The 22,551-nt window shown below is 42.0% G+C and overlaps 1 protein-coding gene across 8 annotated transcripts in view; it reads left to right on the top strand.

Annotated features, from left to right (window-relative positions):
• LOC134351697 (contactin-1-like) overlaps positions 1–22,551 on the top strand; it is a 752,292-nt gene that overhangs the window by 650,768 nt on the left and 78,973 nt on the right. For all 8 annotated transcript variants that reach the window (XM_063058216.1, XM_063058217.1, XM_063058215.1 and 5 more), the window contains one exon: positions 750–853. In XM_063058216.1, coding sequence (XP_062914286.1) covers positions 750–853 — 104 coding nt within the window. The remainder of the gene's footprint in view (positions 1–749; positions 854–22,551) is intronic.

The raw sequence follows: 22,551 nt of genomic DNA, 5'->3' as shown, positions 1-22,551 counted from the left end.
TCAACTCCAGCAACCCGGTTCAGACCTGGCCTCGGTTTCTGTCTGACTGAGGTCAGCATGTTCTCCTTGTGAGTTATTCCCAAGTGCTCCAGTTTCCTCTCTCATCCCAAAGGCATGCAGGTTGATAGGTTAATGGCTACTGTAAATTGCCTCTAGTGTGCAGGTGAGTGGTAGAAATTGAGGGAGTTGACAAGAAAGTGGGGAAAACTTTTAAAAATGTGATTAATGCAAATATGTGCTTTATCTACAGTGAACCAAAGAGCCTATTGATGTGCTGAACATTTCAATTGCACTATCCAGCAATATTATCCTCATTTTGGATATTGATAAGGTCAAGTTAGTCTGTCTCATTCCCCAGCTCTTTCCCTATAACCCGGTGACCTTTTATTCTCCTCAAGTATCTTTGAGACTGTTTTTGAATACGATAGTTGAATCTTTTTCCTCCACCTTCCCACATTTTGAATTCTAGATCATGTCCACTATTTGTCTCCTGTAGCTTTATTCAAGCCCGGTGTATGTTCATCAATGGTAAAATTCTTTTCAGGCGTATCGAACTATTTCAAACATCAATTAATTTGATAAGACAATTAGAAATTCTAATTAGCAGCTGGAAATTCTTGAAGTAATGCCAAGCAGTTTGTGTGTTTTGTTGTTACTGTTACTGAAGCCATGACAGTTTAAAATGAAATGTATTTATGCAGTTTGATTTTATTGCAATAAAGTCATTTGGTATTTTGTTCTGTAACCAGAGCCCAGTGAAGCACCTGCAGAATTGACTGCCTGGAGTGTCTCATCATCAGAGATTGAAGTATCCTGGACGCCTGTGACCCAGCGGTCAATCGAAGGCTATGAAGTGAGTTCAGATCATCTGTCATATAGAAGTAGCTGTGAATAATTGCAGCACTGCAGTTTACATCTGGGGAAATCAGCACCTATGTGATATGAGTTTACAAAAAACAGGACTATTTCAGTGTCAAGCACATGTACTGATTTAATCTCTCAAATGTGTTCCATCCTACTCTGCAGGCTGAAGCATTTCAGGCTTTTTGTTGAGTTGCAAGTTAGAATTTTGTTCGCCAATCAATTGATTCACAAGTATTCTGTCAGAGAGTCACACCTCTGACCAATTACTTGATGTGTGAAGGATTGAATTTGTGGTTGAGGTTATCTTGCCACTCATCAGATTGATCTGCACTCAGTCCACCCTTGTATACAACTTGACCTTGGCTGTGGTGCCTGCTATTCACAGTCTCTGCAGGAGGTCACCACTGCCTTATCAGATCCCCCTCCCAAACCAGAGCGCAAAGGGACAGGGTCAGATGAAAAAGAGTAAAATGAATCTTGGAGCAGCAGTTACTTTAAAACAAACCAAAACCACAGAGGGACTAAGCTAGGAGGTTGACATTGTACAACATGCTTCCAAAATAACCAAATTCTAAAATCGAGAAAGGTATGTTTGATCCTTTACTAAAAAACTAGCAAAGGTGAACAATCTCGTAGTAATAAAAAGTAACAAAACTAAATCAACGCTATAGCAGTCTAATAGTGATATCAGTGTTCTGTGCATATTTAAGCAGTCTAATAATGTTCCAATTAACACCTCAATTAGCAGTCAACAAAAAAATATCATTTTCCGGCTGCTGCTATCTAACAACTAACTAAGTCAAAGGATGAATAAATAACAATACTCAAATTTGTTTCTACCACACTCCAACCCACATGACAAATTACCATAATAAATGCATCACAAAATACATTACAGACAGAAAGAAAATACATGGCTCCTACACTTGGGATGAAGAACATTTGTTTTGTGGAGAGACTGCAGGAGCTGTGTTTGTTCCTGGAACGGTAAGGTTGCAAGGAGATCTGACAGCATTGCTACAAATGATGATGAGTATGGACAGATTAAGGAGGGGAAACCATTCCCACTGGCACAGGTTGAAGAACTAGGGGACGAAAGATGAAGATGAAGATTCAGAGAACTGAAAATGTCCCATGCCTCAAATGGTCAGGGTCTGAAATGCCTTTGTCAGAAGCAGTAATAAACACAGGTACATTTGTAGCTTTCAAAAGAAAACTGGATAATTACCTGAAAGGAAAGAATTAGTGAGGCTGTGGGGATAGGTGGAGGAAAGGACTATTTGGATCAATCTGACAAAGAGCCAGTGCACTCAAAGGGTAGATTAGATTCCTTCAATGCTGTCACCATTTTGTAAATCTTTTGAGAAACAAGGGCAATAAATGCATGGGAATATGTCAGTTCCACATGACAGATTCCTGATGTAATGTAATCATTGCTAGATCAGAACCCCAGGTCTTCCTGTCAAACAGTTGTCAAGGGCACCTTTGTGGCCTAATAATCCAGAGTGCTGGACTAATAATCTGGATATATGAAAACTTCCATTTAATTTCAGTTCAAGACAGTAAAAAGGCTTTTTTTTTAGAAACAAGGCTAATATCAATAATGTGGCAGTAATAAAAGCCCATCAGATTCTCTCGCATTTCTTCTTCCTTTTATATTTCTTTGGGAAGAAAATCTACAGTCCAACCATCCTAACTAAGCATTCAACAGCTTTACCATTGTTGACTTCAACCACCTGCCCCAATCAACATGCATTGTCTAGAAACCTACTGGATAGCCCACATAAGTAATGTGGAACAAGAACAGGTCAGAGGCTGGGTATCAGGCAGCAGGTGACTTCTTTCTGAGTCGCTGGTTCTTCTCCCGCATCCACTAAGTCAGAAGTGTGATGAAATGCTATCTCGCTGAGTACATTTCCAGAATCCTCAAGAAGCTAGTCAGCATCCAGAGCAAGAAGCCTATTTGATTGGAAACCCATCCACCACCAGACATTTCCTTCCTCCACCACTACTGTGCAGTGCATTGTAGAATATGGTTCTTGCAAGATCGACTGCAACTTGCAAGGCTATTGACATCCAAACCTGCAATATCAAACCACTTAGGACATCAAGGGCAATGAATGCACTGGAAGTCCCACTAAATGCAATTTTCCCATCAAAATACACCCTCTCCTGACTTGGAAACATTGTTGTTTCCGCATTGTCATTTGATCAAAATCCCCAAATGACTGATCTTCAAAGTGTCTTCATCTCAGAGACTGCAGCAGTTTAAGAAAGTAGCTTGCCACCACTTTTCTCAAGAAATACTAGTGATGCATATTATATACTGACCTTGCCTACATGCTATAAATGGATAGAATATATGGCAGATTCAAGCCTTGCTTTCATCTAGTGTGATGGCAAGATTGATGGAGTTGTTCTTATTGCTTTCATACTGCAAGTTTGATCAAAGCAGCATGAATTTCATCAGCTAAATCATGGTTTTCAGTTGCTCAGAAGCAACTAGTTTTCTTTCTGATGATTAATTGTGTACTTGAAGTTAGGAGATATCAGCAGAGCAGCTCTTCATCAGCCAAGCTCCTATTTCCTGTTTCAAATCCTCTTGGAAGTACTAAAGCCTTTTAGTACCCAATGCCTCCTTTCCTCTCTAGGGCATTGTAACTTAAGTCAGCAAGTCAGCCTCCGAAAACGTCTGTGTTTTTGATTCTTCACCACCACAGTGGAACTTGGGATACCTTACTCTACTAACCACCATTTCAAATGTCCCTTCTGATGCTTTGCCTGTGTTTTTCACGTTGTTGAAAATACAAAAGGCAACCAGGAAGAGGCGTGAACAGCTTTCTCAGTGTTCAGGCCAAAAACCCACAACTGGTCATTCTTTTTCTGTTTGTTCTGTCTTGCTTTTCATCAAATTACCAGCAGGATCAAACAGACAAACTAATCATTGAATTTGAGCACAATCCATCCGAATCAGGTTTAATATCATCAGGATATGTCATGAAATTTGTTTTGTGCAGTAGTACATTGCAATACATAATAATAATAAACACTTAATTAAAATTGGAAGTATATATTAAAATTAAATTATATATTAGTGCAAAAAGAGAGGGAAAATACCAAAGTAGTGTATATGGGTTCATTTGTCCAATCAGAAATCTGATAGTGGAGGGGAAGAAGCTGTTCCTGAAATGATGTTTATGTCCAGAGGCTCTTGTACCTCTTCCTTGATTTTAGCAATGGGAAGAGGGTATGAACTGGGTGATGGGGGTCTTTAATGTTGGGGACACTAGTGGCCATGGTACAGCTGGCAGAGTTTACAACTTCCTGTAGCCTTTTCCTATCCTATGGAGTGGCTCCTCCATACCAAATAATGATGCAACTAGTTAGAATGCTCTCCACAGTTCATCTGTAGAAATTTGCGAGTGTCTTTGGTGACATACAAATTCTCCTCAAACTCCGAATAAAATATAGTCGATGTGTTCGGCTTAGGATAGATCCTCAGAGTTGACACCCAGGAACTTGTGAAAATGTTCACCCTTTCCGCTTCTGATCCTTTGATGAGGACTGGTATATGGTCCCTCAACTTCCCCTTACTGAAGTCCATAATCAATTCCTTGGTCTTATTGACATTGAATGCAAGGTTGTTGCTGCACCTCCATCAACCAGCTGATCTATTTCACTCTGTATGCTTCCTCCTCACCGCTGCAAATTCTGCCAACAGTAGCTGTGTCATCGACAATTTTATAGATGGCGTTTGACCTGTGCTTAGCCACATGTTCTTGGGTGTAGAGAGAATAGAGCAGTGGGCTAAGCATGCATCCTTCAGGTGTACCAGTGTCGATTGTCTGTGAGGAGGTGATGATATTTCCAATCTGCACAGACTGTAATCTGGTGAGGAAGTCAAGGATCCTGCTGCAGAGGGAGGTACAGAGTCCCAGGTTTTGGAGCTTGTTGATTAGAACTGAGGGTATGATTGTTTTGAAGGCTGAGCTGCAGTCAGTAAACAGCAGCCTGACATAGACATTGCTAGTGTCCAGATGATCGGCGGCCGAGTGGAGATAGGCAACAGATCCAGGTCCTTGCTTAGGCAGGAGTTGATTCTGGCCATGACCAACCTCTCAAAGCACTTCATCACAGTGAGTATCACTGGGTAATAGTTGTTGAGGCAGCTCACCCTGCTCTTCTTGGGCACTGGTATGATTGTCACCCTTTTGAAGCAGGTGGGAATCTCTGACTACAGCAGTGAGAGGCTGAAGATGTCCTTGACCACTCCTGCCAGTTGGTTGGCACAGATTTTCAGAGCCCTTCGGGGTACACCATCAAGGTCTGATGCCTTGCAAGGATTGATCCTCTTGCAAAATGTTCTGGCATTGGCCACCGAGACAGAGATCACAGGGTCACCATTTGTTGTGGGGATTTGCATAGGTGTAGATTTATTCTCACTTTAAAAGTGTGCTTAAAAGGTGTTGAGCTCATCTGGGAGTGAAGCATTACAGCTATTAATTCTGATAGATTTTGCTTTTTAGAAAGTAATGGCCTTCAAGCTCTGCCAGAGTTGATATGCATCTGATTCAGTCTCTGACCTTAATTAGATATATTTTTACCCTTAAAATAGCCGCCTTTAGGTTGTATCTGGACTTCTTGTATATTTCTGGATCACCAGTCTTCAAACCCACAGATATTGCCCTCAGCAGACTATGGATGTCCGGGTTCATGCATGCCTTTTGATTTAGGTATGTCCAGTATGTTCTGAAAGGCACACAGTCAACTACATTGCCAATAAAAAGTATTCATCCTCCTTGGAAGTTTTCACGTTTTATTGTTTTACAACATTGAATCACGGTGGAATTAATCTGGCATTTTGACACTGATCAATAGAAAAAGACTCTTTCAGGTCAAAGTGAAAACAGGTGTCTACAACGTGATCTAAATTAGTTACAAATATAAAACACAAAATAATTGATGGCATGAGTGTTTACCCCCTTTAATATGTCACACCAAATCATCACTGGTGCAGCCAATTGTTTTTAGAAGTCACATAATTATTCAAGGTGTTCCAATTGATTGTAGTAAAAATGTATCTGTATCTAGAAGGTCCAACTGCTGGTGAGTCAGTATCCTCCAGGCAACTCTGTGAAAAGCTTTTTGAAAAGCACAAGTCAGGAGATTGATACTAGAAAAATTCCAAGTCACTGAATACAGTTACGTCAATCATCAAGAAATGGAAAGAATATGGCTGTAAATCTGCCTAGAGTAGGCCGTCCTCAAAAACTGAGTGACTGTGCAAGGAGGGGCTAGTGAGGGAGACCTATGACAACTGTGGAGGAGTTACAGGCTTCAGTAGCTAAGATGAGAGAGACTGTACATACAACAACTGTTGTCTGGGTGCTTCATCAGTCACAGTTTTATGGAGGAATGGCAAAGAGAGAGCGACCGTTTGGAAAAAAAAACTCTCATACAATCTCGGTTAGAGTTTGCCAGAAGACATTAGGGAAACTCTGAAGTCAGCTGGAAGAAGGTTCTATGGTCTAATGAAACGAAAATTGAGCTCTTTGGCTATCACATTAAATGCTCTGTTTGGCATAAGCTAAACACCGCACATCTTCAAAAACACACTATTCCTACTGTGAAACGTGGTGGTGGCTGCGTCATGCTGTGGGGATGATTCACTGCAGCAGGACCTGGAAGGCTTGTGAAGGTAGAGGGTAAAATGAAGGCAGCAAAATACAGGGAAGTCCTGGAGGAAAACCTGATGCAGTCTGCAAGGGAACTGTGACTTGGGAGAAGATTTGTTTTCCACCAAGGCAATGACCCCAAGCATAAAGCCAAAGCTATTCAGGAATGGCTTAAAAACAATAAAATTAATGTCCTGGAGTGGCTAAGTCTGAGTCCAGACCTCAATCCAACTGAGAATTCGTGGCTGGACTTGAAAAGAGCTGTTCACTCATGATCCCCATGCAATCTGACTGATCTTGAGCAATTTTGTAAGGAAGAATGGGAAGAAGTTGCACTGTCCAGATGTGCAAAGCTGATAGAGACCTAACCACACAATCTCAAGGCTGTAATTGCTATCAAAGGTGCATCTACTAAACACTCACTTGAAGGGGGTGAATAATTATGCAATCAATTATTTATTACTGTAATAAAATTAGACCAATTTGTAGAAATTTGTTTTCACTCTGACACAAAAGTGTCTTTTCAGTTGATCAGTGTAAAAAAGCCAAATTAAATCCACTGTGATTCAATGTTGTAAAAAAATAAAATATGAAAACTTCCAATGGGTTTAATACTTTTTATAGGTACTTGTACATAGGTCTTGATGAAGTTGATGACAACTGTGGCATATTCATTCAGACGTGAAGGTGAATTCTGAACATTGACCAGTCCACCAACTCAAAGCAGTCCTGTAAGTGTTCTTCTGCCTGCTTTGACCATACCTTCTTGGTCTTTACCACTAATGCTGCAGTCTTTAGACTCTGCCTATATACTGGAAGTAGAAGTACAGCCGGATGATTGGACCTTACAAAATGTGGATGTGAGATGGCACAGTAAGTGTTGTTGATAATGGCATAACAGAAGTCAAGTCTGTAGTTTGCCCTCTGGTTCCTTGGGTGATATGTTGGTGGCGGTTGTTCAGATACTTCTTGAAGCAGGCCTGGTTGAAATCTTCTGCAATGATGGTGGAGGAATCAGAGTGCACTGTGTTGTTCATGCTGATTACATTGCTCAGTTCCTCCAGTGCCTACCTGACATTGTCCTGGGGTGGAATGTACACCACTGCCAGGAAGATGGCAGAAAACTCCCTTGGCAGATTAAATGGACAACATTTTACCACTGGTTGTTTCAGGTTGGCTGAACAGGACAAAGACAGAAACCGTCCACCTCCTCTGCCTTTAAAAGGCTTTGCGGAGAATCGTGAAACCATCGAGCTCCAGCTCCGCATCTGAAATGGCAGTGGATAGCTATGCTTCCATGACGCAAAATGCACAGCAGTCCCTGAAGAGTGCTTCTTGTAAGATGGCGGCACACTCAGACGCAATGGCTCCTATGGAACCAACTAAAGGTGTTATTGTCTTTATTAAATGTATTTTTAATAATTGCAAGACTCTGCTGGACATTAAGGACTTTAAAGTACTGCAGATCTACATCAGCGAGTTGCTCATTGGCAAGGAAACTGAAGGAGCTGGACTTAGTGTGAACCGTGCTGCTGCCTGCGAGAGAGAGGAGTCATTGTGCCAAGGCGGTGTGCAGTCTAACACTGAGTGTTCGTCTTAGTCAGTTTTCTTGTGGTTGCAGGACCCTGCTGGGCATTGGTAATGTGGAATGCTGCAAGTCCAATTCACTATTTTTTATTGGCAAACAGTGGGAGAGGTGGGTGGCCTCAGTCGTAACGAGGACTCAGCGTCCATCCGTGGTGTCACCGGTTTGCGGCCTCCTAGAGAGAGGCACTGGAGTTGGTGCACACCACCAGACTGACATGACGTCCATGCTGGAGGCAGTGCTACTTCCACTGTTCACTTAGCAGAAGACGATGTTTTGTGTTCTACTGCAGACTGCTGCAACATTCATGGACTCAGGGACATGTACTATGTATTTTTTTGAGTGGCTAAATTGTATTGCTGCTTATATGTGCTATGTTTGGCTTGTGCTGTTGGTTCTTTGTTTTGTACCTTGGCCCCGGAGTAACACAGGTTTGTTTGGCCGTATTCATGAGTATTCATGTATGGTTGAATGGCAATTAATCTTGAATTTGGACTTGACTTGCTGTCCCTGTGGTACAGCAATCTTGCTCTGAGGTCTCCAGTTTTATTTTCCACAGACTGTACATACACCAGCGGGAGAGTTGGGATAGGGGGTCTAAAGCCTCTGCGTTTCAATCATACTTGAAGACGGGTGCGCCTTCCCCACTTCCATTTTCTTAAAGGGGAACTGCAATCGCAACCTGAGATGCTTGTGTGTGTGGAACAATTTGAAACTCTTTAGAACATAATAAATTCCTATAAAAATGCTTGTCTTTTTAAGTTTATCTTGGTACTTCGAGTTGGATCTTACCCAGCATATGAAGACAGACTCTGGCGGATTGAGCAGACGAGACCAGTGGAAGGTCCAACTGTCAAGAAGGCAGTCTCTGCAAGCGTCGTGGAACGTGTAGAGCAAGACAAGACACAGAAGACGTCCTGGTCATCCACTGCACCTAATCCCATCTCCAGTCGTCTCGACTCTGTCTTGCTACTGGATCCAGATGGAAATTGGGAAGAGAGAGTGAGGCTGACTCTGTACAACTCTCCCACACTTAAATCCATGTTGCGCTAGTCTCGACACCATCATAATGGTGTCGAGGTCCTCATCGACATCGACGGACGAACACCCAGCTTCACAGTGTCTTTTCTTACTTGTTTTTTCATATTCTTTACTTGTGTAATAGAGCTATATAATGTTCTTTTTGTTGTTTGTATTGTACTTGTCTTCATTCCATGCCTCAGGCATTGACTAACTATATTAAGAAGAACAGAATTTGGAGATTGTTGATAATCAGCCAATTTCCATTGTCAACAAGGGAATATGTGGCCATTTATGCAAATAATAGTGTTTGCACTGATCTGGAGTGATATTATAATTTGCTTTGCTGCTACACCCAGCTCAAATAGGCTGTTCTACTTTGGGTAAATCTTTGTGTATTCACTGGTCTTGCAGCAATTTAATTTTATTTTTCTGGGGGAAATCAGCCAACCTTTATCAAGGGGCTCATCTTCCAAGATGTACATTCTTCTGCTGCATACAATAGTTTCTGGCAGGGGAGAAGGAAGTGTTTATCATCACACAAGGTTTGTATTAAGTGAGTCTGTTATAACAAGGACTTGGCTTTTTTATCCTCACATTATTTTTTATTCACGATTGCAATTGTACCTTGAAGCTGCCTTTGGCATGTATGAGTCATTAATATTGGCTCATGATGTATTATCCAAGGATTAAGGCTAAAAAAAATTATGTAGCAATTACTTATTGTTTCAGCAAATCACAAAACACCTGATAAATCTTGGATAAATAAATACTAGCTTTCTCTGCAGTTGCCACATAAGATCATAAGATATAGGAGCAGATCAGTTTATATAATCAGTTCAGGAATGCATCAGCACAAGAATTTGCTGTTTCTTGCGTAGTCGTTGGTAAGCATCTGTGTCTCGAAAGTTAGGGGGATACAATTGACCAGTTTTCCTTACAAAGTTCATATCAGTTCACTGAATCACTTCTGTGCGCTTCCTAAGCCAAGCCTGTTTATACTCTGCATTCTCATGTGTTCCTGTATTAACTGCCACAGCTCAATGTCTGGTTATTTGCTCAAGGTCTGGTTGGTACTATCAGTGTACAGACACAGCTTGGATTCTACTTCATGAGGACATTAATTAGGTTTCAGCTAATTGTTATGGTTTAACCTCCAAGCATTCAACTAGCATCTGCCACAGTTCTTGACCCATGGCCGCATTTAAATTCCTCCCGCCTTGTTAGCAGTATACAGTGATCATCATCCAAGTTTATTCCAAACCTGAATAATATCCTCCAACTGTGTCACTTAATTACCAGGGTTGGTGGAGATAAATTGGTTTATCCTGTATCTCTGATATGCAAGAAAATAGGGCAAAAACATCTTACAAATACCTGGACTAGATGCGAACAAGATTATCCTATGATAGAAATTCTCTTTTCCACCTCTAACTTCCTATCCTAACATCACAACCTTGCTTGTTTTGCATTGCTTTATTGATAAAAGATTCTGAAATCTCCCCACTTGCATCCATTCAATAGTTATTGCACATCCTTCTCAATCTTTCTCAAACTTGATGGATTTCTTAATTCTCAGTCTTTTTCCCCCACTTATCAGTGTTGGCAATTGATTGGCCTTCTTTACACGTTTGCAACTTTGGCTGTCACCTCTGTAGATTAACAGCTGATATACCTGATTGAGTGTTGCTTGAGCTGGACGTGGGGGGAGGAGGAGAATTCATATGGGAGGGTTTGTGCATGTAGAACAAGCAACAAGTCTACTGAAGGCCGATCTGATAGAAAAGCTCTAGATCAGGGGTTTCCAACCTGGGGTCCATGGAACCCTTAGGTAATGGTAGAGGTCCATGGCATAAAAAAAGTTGGGAGCATCTGCTCGAGATGGATCAAAGTGTTCAAATTCACTCCCCAGGCTGTGTTGTATCTTCATTCTTCCCTGGAACAATATTGAAAAATGTGCAGGTTGGTTAGGAGTCCAAGAAGCCTTGAATAATCTTTTACTGGCAACAGTCTTCACACCAGCCAAGCTAGTTACTAAACGTAAGAGATTCTGAAGATGCCGGAAATCCCGAGCAATGCATAAAATGCTGGAGGAACTCGGCAGGTCAGGCAGCATCAATGGAGCAGAATAAATGGTCAACATTTCAGGCGGAGTCCCTTCGCCAGGTCTAAGCCTGAAACATTGACTGCTTATTACCCTCCATGTGCTGGCTGGTGGCGTAGTGGCATCAGCGCCGGCCTTCGGAACGAAGCCTCCCGAGTTCGAATCCAGCCAGCTCCCTTGCGTGCTTTCCATCCATGCTGGGCTAAGCGCCTATCTAGCAACTCGGCCTCGTAAAACTAAGAAAGCCTGCTAAAAAAAAAAGCCGTCATGACAGTGTCCCGATGACTGCACTCGGAGTTGAGGACTTTCTTCTTTTTCTTCTTGCCCTCCATAGATAAAGCCTGGCCTGATGAGTTCATCTGGCATTTTGTATGAGTTGCTCAATCTAGTTGTTAGTTTTTATTTACACAGGTGACGCTCTAAATACCAAAACTGTATTAGCTGGTGTGAAGGTACTTGTTGCCAGGTAAGAACATAGGAAGTTCAAGCAAAACTGTGTGAAGTGAAGTGAGTGTGTCGTTGGAGGTTAGATTTTAGAGCTTGATTTCTGGTTGCCATAACTATATGGAGCATATTAAAGACTACAGAACATGGCTGTGTGGTTTACAGTGAGAAGCAAAGCTTCACTCTGCAGCAGGACCAAACAGATGAGTCAGCTGATTGAGAGGAAAAGTGCAAAACCACTTTAATCCAGTAGAAGGTCATGTATTTGGATGATGCAACAGAGCAAGATAATGTGAAATAAATAGCACAATCCTGAGTGGTGTGGAGGGACAAAGTGGAGCTTGCATCCAAGGATTCTTCAAGGTAGTAGGATGTCAAATAAAGTGGTTAAAAAAGCATTTGCAATGCTTTGTTTTATTAGCTGAGAGCAGGGAGGTTATGCTGAAATGGTATGCAGCATTGGTTAGACGACTACTTGAGTGGAGCAAATAGTTCGGGTCCACATAGTGAGAAAGATGTTATTGGACTGAAGAGAGTTTAGAGGAAGTTTATGAGGACGACAAAATTGTAGCTATGGGGATAAGTATAATTTGCTTTGTTTGGCACAAAAAAAATGAACGGAGGGTAAGACTGTGTAAAAACGGATTGACCTGTCCTTAGCAGAAGAGTCAAAAAACATTGGGTATAGATTTAAAATAGTTAATAAAAGTACTAGAAGGGAGATGAGGACAATGGAGTTTAGAATTTAGTGGTTGAAAGAGAGAAGGCAAAGCCTCAATCATGATTTAAACACAACTTGGACTTGGGCTTGAAAGGCCATGATCACAGGGTCACAGACACAATGCAGGAAGGTTTGATAAAGTAGGAAAGCTCTTTCTTGACTGGCCTAGACACACTGGATCAAATGGCTCACTGTCATTAAAGTTTATGATTCTTTGATTCTACAAAACTGGGATAACATTGTCGTCAGTGTCCCCTCCAAATTGTGCAACATGTCAACTTGAACATAAGTTGACTTTTTGTTTCCTTGGTCCAAAATTATGGAACTTTCTACCTACCAACATGATGAAAACATCAGCAACATGCAGACCATAGCAGTTAAAAAAGGGCACCTACCTTTATTCTCTAAAGTATCTTCCAAATTCACCAAGGCGAAGGGCAGCACGAACATGAAAACAACATTGCCTGCAAGTTGCACACTATCCCAGCTTGGAAATATGTCAATAGACAATAGGTGCAGGAGTAGGCCATTCGGCCCTCTGAGCCAGTACCGCCATTCACCGTGATCATGGCTGATCATCCACTATCAGTATCCAGTTCCTGCCTTATCCCCATAACCTTTGATTCCACTATCGTTAAGAGCTCTATCCATCTCTTTTTTGAAAGCATCCAGAGACTTAGCCTCCACAGCCTCCTGGGGCAGAGCATTCCATATATCCACCACTCGCAGGGTGAAAAAGTTTTTCCTCAACTCCGTTCTAAATGGCCTACCCCTAATTCTTAATTGTCCCTAATTGTCATAGCATAGTTTCATGAGTGCCACTTTGCTTAGGTTGTTCAAAGCTCTAACCAATGCCATGTAGATGTCCCATTGCCTGATAAACTTCAACATGCACTTCCTGTCAAGAACAGTTAGGGATAAGTGATAAATGCCTTGTGCCATTGTTGCTGGCCCAGCCACTCAATGTTGCATGACAACCTTACTTGTTTTCATTGTTCAGTAAAGGTCCATGCCCTCTCAACTGTCCACTCTTGCTTCTCTGTGCTATTTCATCTTATTTTGCGCCAACAAGTGATGCTGAATCCCACCATAAAGAAGAGTATGTGGGTTGGTGTGGGTGATAAATAACTTGTCATACAGAAAACTCCCTTTTTTATGTTCCAGATATTATCACCAAACCTTATCTTCTGGCAGATAATTTCAGACTTCAATCTTGTGACTTTTTGTGCCTGTCATCTCACTGCTGTCATTTATAGAGATACAGCACAGGAACAAGCCCTTTGGCTCACTAAGTCTCCACTGAATATCAAACACCTACTTTTACACCAATCCTTTCTTAACCCATTTTATTTGCACCACACTCAATAAACTCCTCCCTTGCCCAACACTTGCTCTGAATATTTCTGTCCAACTACATGCCGGGGCAATTGCAGTGGCCGGTCAACCAATTCATCCACATGCCTTTAGGATGTTTTAGCTAAATAAGGAAGCCCACGTGTTCGCTGTGGGAATCTGCAAACTCCACACAGACAGCATTCAAGGTTAGGATTGAACCGGATCGCTGGTAGCTATGAGGTATCAGCTCTAATTGCACATCACCATGTCTGTCAGTGTTAGCTCATTAATAATTGTGATGGTGTGCTGCTTCAATTGAGGGAAATTGAAATGTTTGTTATTTATTAAAGCTTCCTTTCCACTTTGTTTTCCACTTATTCACTCGCTACTTGAAGAGCTGCTGGGTTAGAGTTCCAAAACCAGAGAGAAAATGATTGGGGATAATTTCTGTGGCCCGGAACCAGTCCAGTCTGAAGAGGGTTGGACTAGAGTCTTTCGACCTGTAGTGATAGATTGGGAAATGTTGAGGTACGAATGGAGTAGAGTGTCCATGTACAGCAGACATTGAAAACATGCTCTGCACCAAACGGATGTCTCTTTAGCTAGTGAATTTGGAAGTCACAGTCTCAGGATATGAGATAAGACATTTTGGACTAAGATGAAGAGAAGTATATTCACTCAAGGCTGGTGAACCTATGCAATTCTGTAGCAGCAAAGGGTGTGGAGACCAAGTAACCAAACAATTTAAGAGGAAATAAATTATTAGGGGGCATGGAGATAAAATGGGAATATGGTATTGCAGCTCCAATGAGCCTTCAGCCCATGATTGTACAAAGATGAGAAGAAGCACTCTCCTTTCCAAATTATCCATTGACCCACCCCATCAACCACTTCCTGCCCTATCTGTGGAAAAGTAAATAGAGTCTCACCAGCCACCTCAAAACACTAAAACTAGTGTGGAAATAAGTCATCCATGACCCAAGGGGGCTGCCAAAGAATAAGAGGAGGTGTTGAGAGAGGGGAGTCACTGCTGAATGCTAGAACAAGTCCAAATGCCCAAATGGCCTTCTCATACTATTTTCTGTATTTCTCTAATCTTATAATTTTCCAAGTGCAGTACCTTGGATCAGCAAGTGTTGTCCTCTCTGAGACAGGTTCGGTAGTCATCAATTTCAGCACAAAAGGAAGACAGCTCTTGGCGTTTGAAAGTTTTGTCTTCATTCTTGAGTGAAGACGAGAGCTAGGGTGTTATTTGTATTAAAGCAGTTACTCTACCTAGTATTTGTTGACTCTAGTCATTTAGAAGATATCAACTCAGAATGGTTTCTCCTTCACATTAGATTACTTTTTTTTAAATGAAAGCAAGTTAGGGAATTGAATCCAATGAAGAAAGATGATTGGTGAATTGACTTTATAACTTACATCCTTCATATACATGAGAAGTAAAAATATCTACGATGCCTCTCTGTCTAAATGCATAGTAATTTATAATAAATAGTATGTACAACAGAACGGTTAATATAACATAGAAATACAATTGTATCAGCGTGAATTAATCAGTCTGATGGCCTGGTGAAAGGAGCTGTCCCGGAGCCTATTGGTCCTGGCTTTTATGCTGTGGTACTGTTTCCCAGATGGTAGCAGCCAGGTCCCCAATGATCCTTCAGGCCCTTTTTACACACCCCTTTTTGTAAATGTCCTGAATAGTGGGAAATTCGCATCTACAGATGCACTGGGCTGTACGCACCACTCTCTGCAAAGTCCTGCGATTGAGGGAAGTACAGTTCCCGTACTTGGCAATGATGCAGCTAGTCAGGATGCTCTTAATTGTGCCCCTGTAGAAAGTTCTTAGGATTTGGGGGCCCACACAAACTTCCTCAACTGTCTGAGGTAAAAGAGGCGCTGTTGTGCCTTTTTCACCACACAGCCGGTATGCACAGACCACATGAGATCCTTGGTAATGTTTATGCCGAGGAACTTAAAGCTGTTCACCCTGTCAACCCCAGATCCATTGGTGTCAATAGAGGCTAGCCTGTCTCCATTCCTCCTGTTGTCCACAACCATCTCCTTTATTTTTGCGATAGTGAGGGAGACGTTGTTTTCTTGACACCACTGTGTCAGGGTGATGACTTCTTCTCTGTAGCCTGCCTCATTATTATTTGAGATTAGGCCTATCAGTGTAGTGTCGTCAGCAAATTGGAGCTGTGGGTGGCAACACAGTCATGGGTATACAGAGAGTAAAGGAGGGGGCTTAGTACACAGCCCTGAGGGGCACATGTGTTGAGGGTCAGAGGGGCAGGAGGTGAGGAAGCCTACTCATACCACCTGCCAGCGACCTGACAGGAAATCCAGGATCCAGCTGCATAAGGCAGGGTGAAGATCGAGGTCTCTGAGGTTCTTGTTGAGCCTGGAGGAAATTATGGTGTTAAATGTTGAACTGTAGTTCAAGGACAGCATTCTCACATAAGCATCCTTCTTCTCCAGATGTGTAAGGATGGTGTGTAGAGCAGTGGCTATTGTGGTATCTGTCGATCAGTTGTGTCAGTAGGCGAATTGTACGAGGTCCAGTGTAGGTGGTAGCGTGCTGTAGATGTAGTCCTTGGCCGGCCACTCAAAGCATTTGCTTATTATTGGGGTGAGTGCGACAGGGTGCCAGTCGTTCAGACATGTTACCTTGGTCTTTTTAAGTACAGGAACAATGCTGGATGTTTTGAAGCAGGAGGGCACTCTACACTGGGAGAGGGAGAGATTAAAAATGTCTGCAAACACACCTGCCAGTTGAGCCGTGCACATCCTGAGTACCCGCCCTGGGAGGCAGTATGTTGTCATGGTAACCATGGTAAAATCTGGACTGGCAACAGTATAGAAATGGAGTGACTATAAGAGACTTCCCCATGGCCATTTATACATAGTAGTCAGTGATTTCTTGCAGGTCTGCAGGGTCAATGAGGAGACTCTTCAAATTGTGCCCTTAGCGTTCACCAACGTACTCAAAATCCATTAATCTACCAATCCACACCTCTAAAAGGTAAACAAGAGCACTTCTATTGCAAGAGGACAAGGACATGCCATTTTATGATGACTACATTTATCAGACGGTAAGATGTCGCATCAGAATTCGGCCGTTCAGCCCACTGAGTCTATTCAACTATTCAATCATGGCTGATTTATTTTCCCTCTCAGACCCATTCTCCTGCTTCTCCCCATAATCTTTGACACCCTTACTAGTCAAGAACCTATCAACTTCTGATTTAAATATACCCAATGACTCAGCATCCACAGCTATCTGTGGTAATAAATTACGCAAATCTGGCTAAAGAAATTCCTCCCCATCTTTCTTCTAAATGGTTGTCCTACTCTGAGGCTATGCCTTCCAATCCTAGGCTCCCCCACTATTGGAAATATCCTCTCCATGTCCACTCAATATTCAGTTGGTTTCAACTAGACTCCTTCTCATTCTTCTAAACTCCAAGGAGTACAGGCCCATAATTAACCCTTTCATTCCCAGAATCATTGTTGTAAGCTGCCTCTGAACCGTCTGCACAACACATCCTTCCTTACATGAGGCCCAAAACCGCTCACAGTGCTCCAAATGTGGTTTGATCAATGCCTTAAAAAGCTTCAGCATTATATCCTTGCTTTTATATTTTAGTCTTCTCAAAATGAATGTTAACATTGCATTTGCCTGCCTTACCAATGATTCAACCTGTGAGTTAAGTTTCAGGGAATCCTGCACGAGGATTCCCAAGTCCCTTTGCATCTCTGATTTCTAAATTTGCTTCCCATTTAGAAAATAGTCGACGTCTTTATTCCTTCTACCAAAGTGCATGACCATGCACTTCCCTTCACTGTATTCCATCCGCCACTTCTTTGACCATTCTCTCAATCTATCCGTCCTTCAGCAAACTCCCTGTTTCCTCAGCACTCCCTGCCCCCTCCACCTATCTTTATATCACCTGCACATATGGCCACAAAGCCATCAAACCTGTCATCCAGATCATTAACATATACCATGTGAAATAGTGGACCCAAGTGGACCAATCCTTGTGGAGCACCACTAGTCACTGGCAGACAACCTGAAAAGGACTCCTTTTTTCCTACTCTTTGCCTTCTTCCAGTCAGCCAGTCTCATATTTTAGGTTCGTAGGGATGGTTTTGGGTACAGTGAGAGCTGCTTGGGGTCAGATTAGGGTTTAGAGGTAGGGTTGGGGGAGTTAGACATCAAACCAGAATCGAGGTGTCTGTTCCATGGTCAAATGTTGGGTTGGCAGACCAACAAGGACAAGAGTTAGTACTTCCCCCACCCCCCAAATCAGTGAGTCATCGGCGGGCTCCGGGATTAGAGTTCCATTCAGGCAGGAGGAACAAAAGACAGGGACCCCCCTCCCCTCCGCCCACCAGGTATGTGAATTGGCAAAGACTGGAGTGTGTCAAAGGCGTCCTGAAAATCCAAGTAAACAACATCTACTGCTGCTTCAGAACTGGCAGCATTATGTTGCTAGACTATGGGCAGCTTAACTGGATACAGGCAAGCAAGAGTTTCTCTCACCATGTTATGCCCTGACTGGTCTTGGAGGAGATATGTGCATGTTCCAAGCTCCACATACAGTATGTAACTGGCTGATTAAGTTGAAGATTCCATGAACTATTGGCTTTGAAAATCCACATACTCACCCACGTCCAGAGAAGGACCTTTGGACAATGCAACGACAATTAAATCAGGCGTGTTTTGAGGAAATGGGGAAGCATTGCACATTTCACACTGCTGTCAGCATTTCGGCAACAGTAATCTGCAGAAGTGTTGAAAAGAATTTTATTGCTGTAATTAAAGTTTGGCCAAAGAGAGGCATCCACTGTAGTGTGTAAAATGTTACAACCTGATGCTGTTGTGGTAGCTGTACTAATCATTTGATGAAAAAAGATTGATGGTGCCTGAGGCTGACATTTTTAGATTGATGTTCCAAGTAGTTTTATAAATTTTCATGAGATTACCTTCAGAGGATAGGTGGATGCGCCTTCTGTGTTGATGGGGCACAAGGAATTCTAGTTCAAATTTTTAAAATGATGTTTATATCATAAACACAAGAGATCTATAGCTGCCGGGAATCTCGTTCCAATGTGTTAGTCCATGGCCTGCTCTTGTGCCAAGGTGAGGCCACGCTCAGGGTGGAAGAGCAATACCTTGCATTCCGTTTGGGTACACTCCAACCTGATACAATGATTATTGATATTTTTCCTTCCAGTAAACAATTCCGCCTCCCCCTTTCTCTATTCCCCACTCTTTCCTTTTACTTCTTCTCACCTGCCTATCACTTTCCCCAGGATCCCATCCTCCACCCCTTTTTGCTATGGTCCAGTCTCTTCTCCTATCAGATTCTTTCTTCTCCAGACCATGACCATTTCCACCCACCTGGCTTGACCCATCATCTTCCAGCTAGCCTTTTACCCCTTCCCCTTCCTTCTCAGTCCTGAAGAAGGGTCTCAGCCCAAAACATCGACTGCCTGACCTGCTGAGCCTTCCCATAGTTTTGTGCATGTTACGTTTACTTTGTGCTTTTCATTTCAAAGAAAATCATTGTGGCAATGAAGAGAAAGTAAAGGAACTTAAAGGTGAACAGCTCAGTAAACGCAAGTGATGGAGCATGAAGTTTTCATATTGTTTCCTTTTCAATGACAGGTTTGAAGTCCTGTAGATATGAGAAAGGGTCTAGTGCTTTCCCAGCGTATATGATGAATAAACACTTCTGATCTGATGAAGATGGTAGAGTTTGTCATCAAAACGTCAGCTAAAATCAATACCTGTACCCAGCTGGAAGCAGGAGAAGAGTTTATTCGTCCTGTAGCTATGTTGTCATTATTTTAATAAAGTAAACTCACACCAGATATCAGTCCATAAGAAATACGAGTGGGAGTACACCCGCTCATTCAGCTAGATGTGGCTGATCTCTATTTTCCAGCAGCATCCATAATGCTTGATTCCCAAAATGACCATTTTCTTAGTGATGTTTTGAATGAACTTCCACAGCCCTTCATGGTAGAGCATTCCAAAGGTGGGAAATCCTTTGAGTGAAGCCACATGTCCTCATCTCATTCATAAATGACCGATCCTCATTCTCCTAGCGTCTAGAAACTAGCTGGGTGATGTGAATTGCTGTAGGTTGAATGATGAACATTGATTGTGGCAGAGTGAAGAGCTCTTGTACAGTGTGATGGAATCCACTGTGTGCACTATGGTTGCAGACAGAACGTCAGTTTAACATGAGAGTTGAGAAATCAGTGTGGGGAGGGCTTCCTCATGTCTCCACTTTGGGACTTGAGTTTGGTCAAAACCGGGCTGTTATTTGGCCACATCTAACAGTTTTTAAGGATTTTTGAGAGGCTTTTGAAGTTTGATATAAGGGTTCCAGAATAATGTAATAGTTCAAAGGTCAGTGAATGGAAGGAACCAAGAGAGCACTAATTATGTAGGTATGGAACCTATGCACTTTCAATGTGTGCATAGAAAGCAGTAATCCAGGACTCTCAAACTGACAGATATAGAGCACTAAGGCAGGTCATTTATCTCAGTCTAGCAGCAGATTTTGTTGTCCATCAGAGTTAAAATGACTAATAAATGATCTGCTGGAAGATCTCAGCGGTTTAAGTGGCATCTGTGGGAGGAAAAGAATTGTCAATGTTTCAACCTGTTATAGTCCCGATGCATGATTTCAACCTCAACGGTCGATAATTTCTTTCCTCCCACAGATGCTGCTTGACCTGCTGAGTACTTCCAGCAGATTATTTGTTGTTCCACATTCAGGCATTTGCAGTCTCTTGTGCCTCCAAGAGGTAAAATTAAATGGTTACAAGGGAGAGTGAAATATTTCTGTTAGAAGCAGGCTGTTTTGACACAGAAGGTGGAGATTGGCATATGGTGCAAGGCATTTTAAAATGTTTTCATTTCTGAGACCGGCATGGGTTGGCTGGATTTTGGACCTGTGTTATTCTCAGAAACTGCAGGGAGAACTGAGGCACTGTGTTTGAATTGAAGAGTACAAGAGATGGGAAATAGGGAGAGGGAGGGGGGCAGTTTGTGGTGAGGTGTGAAGGACCTGGATGCAGATCTATTATCGACCCTGACCACTTGTCTGAGATTGGAAGTTGTGATGTGTAAAGGGCAGATTCAAATCAGTTTTTTCATCAAATAAACTGGGAGGCAATGCAATTGCTTGGTTGCATGAAGCTCAGAGAGTATACAGTGTACATTTGTGGTTGCCAACCGGTCGATCTTTGAGACTTTCCCAGTAGATCCCGAAAAAAAAAAGAAAAAAAAATACACAAATACTTTTGTAATGTGAGCATTATAAAATAAGTAATACTAATTAGGATAATAGTAATATAACAATATTTCCGCTACTGGAAGCTGTTTGTAAAGAGAGATTGTTTCTGGGTTGCTGGGTTTTAGTTCCGTTCTTTCTGCCCAGTGCGCATGTGTGTAGCTCCCCCGCCATGCACCGCGGTAGAAAAGACTGGAAGTAAAACCCCGCAACCCGGAAATACTATCATAATCAGTATTATTTATTTTTATAAAGCTCACATTACAACACCTTTAATTCTATGTTTCATTATTTAATTTTATTTCAACACGAAAAATAAATTAATAAAAGTTGACTGTTGCACTCAGTGTAATGACTGGGGCTGAATACTTTCTGCTAGTTCTCTGAAATTTGGCTCATAACTACAGACCGCCAGTTTGACACAGACTCTGAGGTATCTGTCAGTAAGACAGCTCCTGTACTTGGATTTCATAATTTTCATCTGATGCAGCACAGTGCCCTCGCAAACCTCCTGACAGACTGAATATTTGAATGGACAGTTTCCTTTGTTAGACTGAATATTGAATCTGCCACGTTTTTCAGGTGTTTTGTATTGGTAATCTGTTACTGAGACACTAGTATAAGTTTCAGAGGTACGCAAGATAATGACACCACTGTTTTTTGTTTCCCAGTTCTTTTACATTTGGGGAATGTTGGAATTTAAAGGGGGAGAAGTTTTGAAATGTGAGTATTATAAAGATAAGTTAATACCAATAAGGATAATGGTAATATAGCAATACTCCCGCTACGGAAAGCTGTTTGTAAATAGAGGTTGTTTCCGGGGTTGCGGGGTTTTACTTCTGGTCTTTTCTGCGCATGTGTGTATAAGCCCCTCCACTGCATTGGTTTTGCCGTCCCAGATCGGGTTGTTCCTTTGGACATGAATTTGTCAAGTGGTCCTTTTTCAAGGTAGAACTTACTACAAAAGGTATGAAGTATTGTAATATTCTTAAAGAAAGACAGCTATGGCCTGTTTGATATGCTAGTTACAGTGTTTTCTTGGTTGAATTAATCTGAAAGTTTGACAAAAACATTTTGTAAAATTCAAATACAATTAGCCCAAATAAAAGGCCTCAAGTTGTAAATACAATCTGAGTTGTTTTTTCTCTAAATGATTTATTGGGTCGATCTTGCCTTTCACTAAAGCCGAGGTAGGGGATCTAGGGCTTAAAAACGTTGGCGACCACTAGTGTACGTGGTAATACTAAATACAAAAAACAGCAGAATGATGTAAAGATTGCTGTGCAAATTGAAGTAATGCAAAAAGTAATGCTAAAGTGACTGATTGAATCACCAAGAGAAGTAGAATTGAGTATGGGAATGAGCCAGCATCTTTGGGAAGTGGGTGTGAAAGAGGTGGTCAGTTCAGTGACAGCTGGCAGCTCCCACTTGTGTGTTTACCTGCTTAAGGACAGATGATGATGCACCTATTCTCTGCCATTGGACGC

Source organism: Mobula hypostoma, chromosome 9 (assembly GCF_963921235.1).
Source record: "Mobula hypostoma chromosome 9, sMobHyp1.1, whole genome shotgun sequence".
NCBI classification, from domain to species: domain Eukaryota; kingdom Metazoa; phylum Chordata; class Chondrichthyes; order Myliobatiformes; family Myliobatidae; genus Mobula; species Mobula hypostoma.
The sequence above is the reverse complement of the archived record's forward strand: the minus strand, read 5'-3'. Positions and strand labels throughout refer to the sequence as shown.